The 12,778-nt window shown below is 38.0% G+C and overlaps 1 protein-coding gene across 2 annotated transcripts in view; it reads right to left on the reverse strand.

The window, feature by feature from the left end:
* The window catches only part of LRMDA (leucine rich melanocyte differentiation associated), a 1,012,499-nt gene that overhangs the window by 189,451 nt on the left and 810,270 nt on the right, over positions 1-12,778 (reverse strand). Inside the window, exon 6 of one of the 2 annotated variants that reach the window (XM_041750735.1) lies at positions 5,996-6,080. In XM_041750735.1, coding sequence (XP_041606669.1) covers positions 5,996-6,080 — 85 coding nt within the window. Of the gene's footprint in view, positions 1-5,995; positions 6,081-12,778 lie in introns of those variants that run through there. The other variant, XR_005987010.1, reaches the window with a different exon arrangement.

Genomic DNA, 12,778 nt, shown 5'->3' on the forward strand with positions numbered 1-12,778 from the left:
GGTATGACTATAAAAAACAGAAAAAAAAATTTCAAGTTGTCTGAAAGAGACAGATTGCCTCCAAATCCTCTAAGCTGAAAACAAATTGTGATGAGCAGTTTGGTTATCAAGCAGCCCCATCTTGAACCCTCCTGAAAGTATTCTGCTCATTGGCATGCAGTTTTTCTGGGCAACATTTCCCCATCCAAAACATCTTTGTCTACATTGCCACATCTTCACATACATCCATTAATTTTCCTCTTATTCATTTCACTTTGGCTTATTTAAATAGTTGAAGCAAAACACTCTGTATTTATGGCTTCTGTGAAAATGTATTTTATGATATCTCATGGTAAAACTGTTTAAAAAATAAAAATAAAAAATGCCTGCAGTTTTTCTTTCCATCTTTTTCTTCCTGTTTGGATGGCACACATTGAGCTGCTTCATGGAGATATACAGAAAAATCAATTCCTAAGCATAAAATGCAACTCACATTAAGGAAACTGCAAACGATAACTAATTATGATGAGTTGCTATGTAAATCATTCTATGACAGTCCCAGCAATCAATTTCAAACACAAATAGACCAAGCCCTGGCTGGAGAAGAGGATGAGCACCTAACAACTGTATCAAAAATAATGGCAAGATTGCTAAGGATGGGTGGAAATAGGATGGCTACCATCTCCAAGAAAGTTTCCAAAGATTTTCTCTCAATTTGCTGCATTCTGACTTTCATACGTCTAAAGTCCGATGCTTACTATGACCAGGTAACTACGTCATACCTTCAAGACTATATAAGCATCAGAGAAAAAAAACAGTAATTCAGGGATGTTCACTGGGCTTGCAATTACTTTGCAAAATGTGCACACCAGTGCACTGGAACGGGACCCCTAGTGTGTTAGCTACTGGCAATGTCAGATCACAGTATGTGTGCGTGACTGCCTGTTATCACCTGGCATCATCACCACCCTCTTCCAACCTTATCTCTGCAGCTCAGAGAAGGAACTGGAAGCTGAATTTCTAAAACGTTCCTTGGCATGTAGTTCTAGGTTAGAACAGGCCAAAGTGAGACACTGAACTATGACTTGGAAATCCAGAGAGAAAGAAGAGCAGGGCACTGTCTGGGTAGTTCTAATGTGTGAAGCAGTATCCAAGTGAACTTCTTGAGGATCCCTCCCACGTGGGCAGGGCAGTAAATGGTGGCATATCTGAAAGATTGTAAAGATTGTAAATTACGGGAGAATAATGATAGCACAAAGAACATGTTCCACAGCCTCCTTTTCTTCTTCTGAATCTGTAGAAATATATTAGTTCAAGAGCTATATACTGAACAGAAACCATACCAAGCACTGCTCTGAGCGTTACGTATGGAGTGATGAATAAAGCAGACAAAAGTCAGTAGGATATTCCCAGGTGTTCCTGAGATGTGCAGAAACTTTAGCAAGTTCTTGAGAATCACCAGCCTCCATGTGAGGCTGGGACTCTGGGTGGGGTCTTCCCTGACTGGACCAGCCTCTTCTTCATTCCTTACATTAAACCCCTTCATCATGTGAATACATAGTGGGCCTTCTATTTTCCCTATCTGAATTCAGACTGATTTCATAGGATCATCGTCTTTGGTTTTTCAAACTTTCTCTCTTCTTGAATTTATAGATTTGAAATTTTAAAGAAGGGAGGAAAGGAGAGTGACAGTCAATCCCTTTGACAGAAGAGGCTAGTACTATACTTCACTGCAGCCTTAGCTCAGGCTGTAGAAATCCACCCCAGCAGTGGACCTTTCCAGGCCATTTCTCTGCCTGTACTTCCTTCTTCGCTCTAGTACAATGCCACAGTCAGTCTTGCATTTGCTTCATATGTCCTGTGTGAAGGACAAATATCAGAGGTGGCCTGGGAATCAAGGACACAGAACTCTGCTTTTTCTTTTCCTTGCCTCTGTCACTGAGTCACTCAGTCTCCCCTGGAAATTCTTGGTGCCTTCCTTTGTTAAATGGGAATATTAATATTTACCCTCCCTACTTTCTAGAGTTGTCTTGAGGATGATATGGTCAACTCACTAAATAGAAATGTTTTCCCTAAAAGATGCAGTGGTCTACATAAATGCAAAGTCCATTTCCAACAGTTACGAGATAAAGAGTGGCAATACTTGGCACACAGGTGTATGTCCTATGCACATATTTAAAGAAACATTTCTCCAGCGAACACTCCCAACACTCTTCTTAATGTGGATACCCATAGAGGATATAGTAAGTAGACTGCCACTAGGTAACAATTGGGGTTATTGACATGGCCCCATAGTCCCTGTACTCCAAAGACATGTTTAGACCTACAGCAGAATTCTCAGATTTCAAGTGCACAATCATAAAACCTCATCTATACCATAGCTTGCATCTTATGGTGAGTGTAGCCCCTTCTTTGAGAGCTTCTGTTACTAGTAAAATGATTCCATTAGTTGCTTCAATTTATCCTATTATCTTCCTACCATCAAAACACCAGAGTTTGAAAACTATGACAAAAAAATTATTACCTACTTGGAAGTTATACAATGTGGCTAAATGCTTCCTGACAATGAATCAATACATATGGCCCCAACCATGATGATTTGGGTTTGTGAAACAGAGTTGAGGTCTGAGGTCCACAAGGCTGGCCTTTTCTTCCCCTATCACTCACCCCTAAAGGAAAATGGGTCTCCTTTCTCAGACACAATCAAGTTACTTCACAGAGGCATCTAAATTACTGACTTTCTTCTGGGTTTCTACTATTCATCATTTACTGAACAAATATTTATTGAGCTCCTACTAAGCAGGAGGCCCTGTGGCAGGCATTGTAGGTATAGTGGTGAGCAAATAGACACAATCTCCTCCATTGCCTTCAATAGCTTATACTGTCCAAGAAGGCACTAGAAAAAAAAGCCTGAAAAAGAACACTGAGCTAATATAAATGTGGGAAGGGTGGGCAGGGATCAGAAAAGTCATCCTTACAGCGGTGATAGGCTGATACCTGAAGATGAGCAGAAGTCAGGGATGTGAAGGAGAAGAAAGATTAGAATCTGTACTCCCTTCAGGAAGCTTTCATTTATAAAGAGTTCGAAAACCTACATTACTAGGCTTCTTGAACACAAAGCAGAATATATAAAATTGCACAAAGGAAATAGAAACAAATATTTTAAGTACCTCGGGAAGAGGAAAAATCAATATAGAAAAAAATTCATACAAGAAGCAAAAAGTACGGTGCATTACTATCCCTACGATGCATGGATAACTATAAATCATACACAGAAAAATAGAGTCCCTATAGCCTGATCTTTATTCTGGGCCCAGGTTTCCTTTGTATTTGAATCTACAGTCCTTTGGACATAAATCTTGGGTCTATCATACTCGACACTGGAAGTAACATAAAAGGACAAGTAAAGAGAAAATGGCATGTATAGAAAAACAGCAATTTGCACGTGAACTACTGCCAGCCAGTTTATGTACTTGTTGGTGCGGAATGAAAAGAGATTGGGAACTGGATGAATCAAAAATTATTTGCAAATAGAACTTTCACTTAAGATTTTATAGACCAAGTCTCAGACATCATGGAAGATTTCACTTGGGCAAGACCTGATGCAATTTGTCTTCACATGTGAAAGAGCCTCTCTGGATAACTATAAGTTGCTTCCATAAAGGTGTTAACAAATGATAACCAAATAGTTTGGTGATTTATATGATCAAAAATATAGAATAATTTAACTTAAATATGAAAAAACAAGGTGGCATTGGGGCACCTCAGTGGCTCAGGCCATTAAGCATTCAACTCTTGGTTTCAGCTTAGGTCATGATCTCATGGATCATGAGATGGAGACTGCATTGGGCTCTGCACTCAGAGGAGAGGCTGCAGATTTTCTCCCTCTGCCCTACTCCTCACTCATATGCACTCTTTCTTTCTTTCTTTAAAATAAATAAGTAAATCTTAAAAAAAGAAAAAAGATGGCATTAAATGGTTTCACTCTGGGTGCCAAAAAAATCAGGCTTTTCCTACTTGTTATTGTGTGATTCATGCCCAGCTAAAATAGATCAGTTTCATCTCTTTCCTACATGGATCAGCCTTATATTAATTCAACCTTAATGACTTTATGGGCTCTGTTTATACTGGTGTCCACATGGCCATAGGCCCAAAGACCTGCCTGCCGTTTCATGATCCTGACTTGCTTTTTTTCACTACCAGGTCCTTAGCATCAAGCAACCAGAGCATTAAATTTGTAGGCATATTTAACCAGAGCATTAAGTTTTTAGGCATATTCTTCAGTAAAGTTGAGATATCTGTGGCTGGGTCCTTTCAACAGCAATGTTCCCATTGATGCTGGGCTCTGATGTCATTAAAGGGCACTTGTTTTAACTCTAAACACCTTGAGCATTCTTCCATATTCCAAATATTACTCAATATACCCTCAAAACTTGTACTCTTAAATTCCATTTCTTTAAGGTTCATTTTTCTTATTTTATCATTATAGTAACAAATGAAATTTGTCCTATTATGGAGGATGATCATGGATCTGATCATGTCCTTCTGTTGTGAAATCTCAATTTCAGGGCTAGATCAACTTTCAGAAGTAGACTTATGGGTCTGAGCCTTCAATTCCTATGTAGTGTACTCAATGAGCTACAGAGTAAAAATACCTTTATTCAATATAAGAAACCAAAAGATAAATCCATGCTAGAGTTAGTTATTCTGTTTAGATACAGTATTATTATTTACCTAGGGGAACTCTCCATCCCCCTTAAAAAAATATCCTCTAAAGGAATATGTTTGAGACTTCCATAAGGACATTAGCAAAGGAGATCTATACATACCCCTCAAAATATAGCATGTTAGCAGCTATTGGTTCTACCTGCTTTTGAGCAAAATTGATTTTCACAAAGCTGACACTTAGTGAACAAAACCATAATTGGACCAAAATATATGTAAAATGTAGAAAAGTTCTACTGTGCCCAGACATCAAAGGGGCAACACAGGTCCAAGTCATAGACACCTAGAACCCTGCGTCATATTTTCGATCATTTCCTATAGAACAGAAGTGTGTCATTTGTCCAGAGCCCACATGTCTTCTCAGAGTGCCAACTTCACCACTTTCTGGGTCCTCTACAGCCTTTGTTTCTACCCACCCATTCTGCAATGTAGCTAGATGACAGAGCTACGACAGTCCTTATTCAGTGTTCCCTAAATGTATGAGGGGAATTTCCTGCTTGGGGAAATGGCATTTAATGTATGGAAGGCCCTCAAACTAAGCCTGTTCATATTTACTATTGGAAGGTAGATTCACAGTTAAGGAATGTGGCTGTTGTCATAACCCATAAAATGGGGTAAATAAGTTACGCTGTATGGCCTCTCCCTGTCCTCCCCAGTTCCAACAAAGGTGATCATACAGTCCTCGGCCTGAGCAGCCAGCTTAGGGTCAAGGCAATTTTGAATGATATTCCATGCAGACTCCACAGATGACAATAGGAATTTAAAGCTTTGGAAATACTGGGTAAACGAAATTAATGTTTTGAGGATCAGATAACTTAAGGAAAACTGTGCGTTGACTCTCTGCAATGTTGCTAGGCAAACTGGAATTCCTTTTAGCTGTAATATAGAGTTTATTCATTTTGAAATTATAGATTTCAACTATTCTACTCCCCAAACAATGATACTTTTACAAATATTAGAGTTTCCCAATTCTCTCCATCACTTTTGCTGCAGGTAATGATCTACTTAGTAATTTTTAAGTACTATAATCTCTTTACTTAAAGAAAAAAAAATCAAATCACAAAATTATATCATAGCATGGATTTATTTGCCTTCCCAGTAGACTGCCACTAAATTCTGTTTAATATGAGTTAAAATCGCTAGGTTTGACAGGTATGGTTTTCTCATCAAGGACTTGAAAAGCACTGTGTTCCTTCTAAAGTGCCGAGGCAGCAATAATAAGCCCAGAGCTCTGCACAGTCAAGTGTCCCTCCCTGCAACCACTAAGAGCAGTAAAAAGCCGAGTTCCTACCTCGGTGATTGGTGAGATCCCTGGAAGCAGATGGCAGTGGTGTATAGTGGTGCTCTGGAGAGGCCGTGATGCGGTCACTGGAAGCCTGTATAATAAAAGAAAATGTCAACATGAAGTAACACCAAACACTGAATACCTTCATTTACCAAACATGTCTCCTAGGGATCTGGGACTGGAAGAAATATGGTCAACCAAGACTCTTCTTAGGAAGCAAGAGTTGTCTGTGCTGAGATAATATTCTGGTGAGTGTAGGGTAGCATACAAAGATTTGAGGAGCCTCAATACAGGTGGAAGTGCTCTGAGACAAGAGAATGGTGTGTTTATTTCCTGAACTGAAAGAAGGAAGAGGAAGGGAGAGAGCATAAAGGCCAGAAACGGTATGGAATTAGATTGCTGCCACAGGCCCTCTTCCAGTACTTCCCACAGATTACGTGTTCACTATGCGTAGATTGCTCTGGAAACCAGTAAGGATGCTGAACTTTGCCCTAGGGTGGATGGGGAAAAACAGGGCTGGTTTGCATGGGCCCCAGGGCAGAGAGACACAGAGAAGCTGGGGGCTCAACAGCCTGAAGTGAAGGATATAAACCATTGTGCACCATGCAGTTGGGGTTCTGGCTGAGTTTAACAATAGCACTGAAAAACTCATCTGAAATCTGGGATATAATGGTTATCAATAAAATTTTGTCATTCTGAGACCTTAAAAGAAAATGATATGAAATGTATCTTGAAGATGATTTTTTATTGTACACAAACAGCTCTTTAACCATCAAACTGTATAGTGTGTGACCTGTATCTGTAAGTGGTGCTATCTTTCTTTCTCTCTAGCTTTACAACAATGGGGATAAGGCCGGGAAGAAAGACTTTGGCTGTGGGGTCAGCTCTCCCTCAGAACTAATGACTGGTCTGTCACATTCAGAGCGTGGCTGCTTATAGCAAGAAGCATCACCACTGTAATTCTTACTGAGACTTCTGAATCAAATACTACTTTTTTTTTAATACCCAAAAAAGAACATCTGCTAGGATCAAAATCCTAAGCTTACAACCTTTCCAAGCTTCAAGAAAAAGTAAATTTCATTAATGCTACATTTTTCTTTCTGGAATAGGAAATACATTCTATGGGATATATTTGCCCTGCGAGGGGCAGGCCTTTTCTCCAAAGAGATTATCTACATTATAGGAATCAAAACTAAGTAGGAGATTAGACCTACTTGCTAGAAAAACCCTTTAAACCCCGCTTTCTGACATTTGAGATGTTTGATTAAGCGGCTTTCAGTGGAGACTTACAGAAAGAGTTCTGAATGGAGCAAAATCAGAAGCTCTGTCCCTAAGGTAGAGACAGATTTCAGGTAGCATTACTTCATTCCAGCTCCAAGGGAAATATGTGGTGTTTAAAGCTTGATCCAAGGGTATTGGGTCCAGAAAGAAAAAAGTTCAGTCACTAAGAAAAATGTTTTTAAAAGTAGACAAGACTTACTAGATACTACATCATTAGACATTTAGGATACTGCAAGAACATAAAGAGTCAGAAATTAGATTAAATTTCAAATACTAGAGTCACCACATGTCCCTCCATTTGGCAGTCAGGGTCTCCTGCAATCCCCACATGATAAATGAGACACAGTGACAGTGTTCTAAATATGGCACCGATTCAATGCTGGAGGCAGGATATATGGGGCTAAGTAATAGGAGTTGTCCCTCCACCGATCTACCATACTTCCTTAGTAAAAGGCCATAGTTTCTCTGTCAATGTTTCTGTTCCACCTCAGTACTAAAAAGGCCTACAATTCCAGTATGAGTTTAGGTTGCTATATTGTGAGATTTCTTAGTGCGTTTAATCTCAATTTGGGCTGTTGACAATTTGATGACAGCTTATCCTAAAATTACTGGAAGAAACTACCTTTCAGCAAATACCTCTGACTGGGCAAAACATTAGAGCTTTATAACCAAGGGTAAAATAGCTATTTACCTTTATTTCCAGTTGTAGTCAAAGCAAAAGTGGCATGGCTAGAGTTCTGTTTTGCAGTCATCATGCTATGCCTAGCGTTTAATTACTTTTCTGCTCAGTGTCCATTTATAAACTCAAGTTATGGAAAAGAATTCAGGAAAAGAACAATTTTGCAAACTGTGTCTGTCAGTGGCACATCTATGGCTGGATATTTAGGGAAACTACTACAAATTAAGATTCTAACCACCAGTCCTTTGACTTGGCTATTATCAAAATGAAGTCCCTGTGATCTTTTCAATTTGTTCTCTGAATATTATGCTTTTTGGTGAATATTATGCTTATATGCACAGTTAGGAAAAGCATGATTATCATATGGAAGAAGTAGGAATGTCTTAAACTTGCACACTACCTGCCCCAAAATAAATCTCCTTGGAACTCCAGTGGTGCAATAGGTCAGCGTGCGGTACGTACACAACAGTGCAAGTGGAGCAAAATAAAGAACTTCTCTTGAAACTGAAGTAATGTACCCATAGTATATTGAGTATGAGATGATAGAAATGTTAAGAGGAAAAACTTGAATAACGGTTTCCTTTACCTGGATTAAGAAACTATACCTAAATTAGGAATAGGGTAATTTGGGTAAATCTGAATCTTCAGAATCACAAATCCTCTCAAATTTTTGAGTTCTTGCCAAATTTCCTAACTATCTATGGCAGAGAATTATACTTTTACATTTTACGTTTTAGATCACTCCTGTTTGAAGATATTTGTAACATCTACAATAAAATATTAGCTACCAGAATACATATATCCCTAAATAATTAAAAATACAATAGAAAAAATGACGATGGAAATGTCAGGCAATTCAAAGAAGGAAAAACCTAAGTGGTCAGTGAAGGAAAGAGAAGACGGTCAAATTCACTAGTCTGAAGAGCAATGCATTATTAAAACAAGATACAATTTTTCCACCCGCCATATTGGCAAACTTTCAAGTCTTACATCAAGTGCTAAGGAGAAAGGGAAAGAACTTTTATCTTCTTGCCAGGGGGAATGGACGCTGGTTCAACTTGCCAGTGGAAATGAATACTGGTTCAACTACTTTGGAGAATAATTTAGCAATATCTAACAAAATTGAAAATTGGTACAGCAACTCCATTTCAAATGTATATGTTATGGAAAATTTCACTCCAGTCTATAAAGTAGAACATAAAACAGTGCTTATTGCATGATTATTTGGATCAGAACAAATTGGAAGTAGTTCAAATGCCTGTCAATAAGGAAAATGGATAAATAAAATGTTGTATAAAATGTTGTATATGACAGAATAATATTTGGCATTTAAGAGTAATAAACCTGATTTAGGTATCTCAACTTGAATAGGTCTAAAATTTTGACACAGTGAAAATACAAGTTGCAAAATTATAAATATGGTATGATATATATATATATATATATATATATATATATATATATATGTAGTACTTCTACATCAAGTGTGTATGGAAACATCTAAAAATTATACAAGTTAAACACTAACCTCATGAAAATGGTTGTCTCTACCAAAAAGCAGAATAATAGGACTGGGGCTAACAGAATGGGAGGAGCCTCAATTATACATATGATTTATTTATTTTATTTAAAGACAAGACGTGGAAACAAATATGTAAAAATATCAGAAAATATAAACTCTGCATGGTAGTTACATGTGTTCATTATTTTTCAACTTTTCTACATATTTGAAATTTCTCAAAATTAAATAATTAAAAAAGAAAAACAAAGATTCCTGTTTCTTCTCTGATCCATAACACCCTATTCTGATGTGAGCCCATAACGAGAGGAAGTTTTTTCTAGCAATTTCCCAGTACATGCACAACATGGATTAAGGCTGTTTATTGTTGGCTTTTTTTTTTGCAAAGAAATATCCTTTTCTGTTTTTTCTAAGGCTGCAAAGCATAACAACAGAATGGAAGAAGCTGATAAATAATAGCAAATATGTACACCTTTTTCACAGCAAGGCTTGAGATACTCAGGCCAGCCCAGTAAATCCTTCTGTTTAAGATTTGTCAAAGCATACTGAAGGTTTCTAACCTCTTCCCCTTCTCACAATTGGAGTGTTGCTGATAATTTTTTAAACTCACATCAATAATGATAATGGTCACTAATATACTGCATGTTGCAATTTCAATAATGCAGGGAGGCAGGCATAACTTGGGCAACCTCATTGGAAAAGAGTCAATGGAAACACAACGCACTCTGTAAGAGATTTGCAAAGTGAGAATTTTACTCATTGGTTGCAGAAAACAAATGTCTTCAGATGAGTATGTAAAAATCAAGTCCCTTCCCATTGGGTGCATTCCATGGAAACCTGCATTCCAATGGATATTTCTGAACATCATGGATGCCCTGAAGGAATATGATACAGACCACAGGAGGAGCGATTTGGCAGGCTTCAAAACAAGAAGGGGGCAGCTACAAAGTTGTTTAATAGCCATAAATCTCCTACTATTTTTCACAAAATACCATCTAAGACCACATCTCCACAACTCATTCCCCATTACTCAGCTCAAGTGGAGCGCTTTGGCATGCTCACTCACCCTTAAATCATACACGGCATAAAGTGATCCCGGGTCTGGGAAATTTGTCAGCCTCCTTCAAGTAAAAGCAATCTTCACTTTTCATCACAATTCATTCCCTGAAACTGTGGTATAAAGCTGACTCTTCTAAAAACATTTATTTTCTTTCATAAGAAAAAGCATCACTCATTTAGTTATCAAGTATTTAATAACCACCTACTATATGCCAAGCCTTGTGCTGAGAATACCAAGAAAAATAAAACGAGGGCTTTGAATTCCTGACTCATCAAAAAAAAAAAAAAGATAACCATGATTAATACTGGTTATTAAGAGTCACCAACTGGTAGCATGACCCCCATACTCTGTATTATTACAGAAAATTTTCCCTGACCTCTGTTAGGACACATGGAACAGTGATTATGTTCTTCCTTGTTTCTTATTCATACTAAGAGAAAGCTTTCAAGATTAACTATTTAGCTTTCCAAGATTAACTATACTATTAACCCTTGTACCCAACACACTGCTAGAAATATAGAAAGAAGTCAGTGCATGGTGACTGAGTGAATAAAATATTGTAATGTGAAAGATAAAACTACCTATACAATGATTATAATTCAACACAACAAAAGTGTGAGCCAAATTGCCACAATCAGAGGTAAAAACTTGCCATCAACTGAAGGGGGGCTGTCTGCTGTGTAGCTATCATAAATGACTATATAAATAAAAAAAAAAAAAAAAAAAAAAAAGAAGCTAAAGAACCTGCCTGACTTCTGACCCACTCCTGGGTGAAGGCACCATCCCTTTCAGTGTGACTCAAGACAGAAAGACTTCATGACAGACGCATTGGGTTGGGAACGACAGACAGGGTTGGGAACAGAAATGGCCATAGATTGTCAGAGCCAGAAGTCAAGAAATTGGGGGGGGGGGGGTGGTAATAAAAAACAGTAGGGTAGGGATGAGGGTGAGTCAATAACCAAGAGATTAAGAAATATCCCAAAGGGACAAAGGGCAGAATCTGGGCAAAAGCACAGCATTGAGCTGAGTGAAGAAGCTGAAGGCTGGGACAGGCTAAAAGTCAGAGAAGGGGTAAGGTGCCAAAGACTTCTCTGAAATAAGGAAGCCCCTTGAAGGCAACGGCATAGAACTTCCTATTGGTTCTATCTGGTATAAAGGGGTCCAGTTCTTTTTTTTAATTTTTTTTATTGGAGTTCAATTTGCCAACATATAGCATAACACCCAGTGCTCATCCCACCAAGTACCCCCGTCAATGCCCATCACCCAGTCACCCCAACCCCCCGCCGACCTCCCTTTCCACTAAAGGGGTTCAGCATCTAAAATGGCATCAGGCCCCGAGTTATAGTTTAGAAATATCTGTGGAAGGAAAGAGGAAGGGAGGGAAGAAAGAAAAAAAAAAAGAACCAGGAACAGAAAAAAGGAAGGACCATGGCTTGGGCATATTGTGGGCTACTACATAAATAATGAAATCATAGAATATAGAAGATGTAAAAGCCCTTACAAATTATCTAGAGTGGTGACTTCCAAAATATTTTTAGCAGACACTAATATTGCAGAAGGAAAAATAAAAATCTAAATATTGGACATTATGGAAATAATCATGAATTCTTATGGCAACCAAATAAAACTATAATATAAAAGAGGGAGAAATATGCCAAGATTTTTATTATATAATATTAAGTAAACATAGTAAATATTAAAGAGTGCATATGCCGTGATTTTTAGCAATTATAAGATTTACAATGGGTAAAAGCAAATAGGCAAAGATTAAAGATTTTTGTTGGGGCACCTGGGTAGTTCAGTGGGTTTAAGCATCTGATTCTTGGTTTCAGCTCAAGTCATGAGCTTAGGGTCCTGAGATAGAGGGCCACATGGAGCCCCATGTTGGGGCACTATACAGAGTCTGCTTGGGATTCTCTCCCTTTCTCTCTCCCTCTGCCCATTCTTCCTCCCTTGTGCACCAGTGCTTGCTCTCTCTCTAAAATAAAAATAAATAAAATCATTAAAAATGTATTTTTGTTAATGTGATTTAGAGTGATTTGATTTTTCAACTTAGTTATGTCATTGCCTCTTGCAATTTAAAATATTTAAAATTTTAAGATTTAAAATCCTACCTATAAATCAGGGCTGATATGAAACAATGGATTTTTCTGTCAACTACCTTTCTAATCTCTCCCATCAGAGTGAAGAGAGGTGGATGAAGAGGGAAGAATAATGGGAGGTGAGGAGGAAAGAGAAGAGGATTGGAAA

The sequence above is a fragment of the Vulpes lagopus genome, chromosome 3, assembly GCF_018345385.1.
Source record: "Vulpes lagopus strain Blue_001 chromosome 3, ASM1834538v1, whole genome shotgun sequence".
NCBI classification, from domain to species: Eukaryota; Metazoa; Chordata; class Mammalia; order Carnivora; family Canidae; genus Vulpes; species Vulpes lagopus.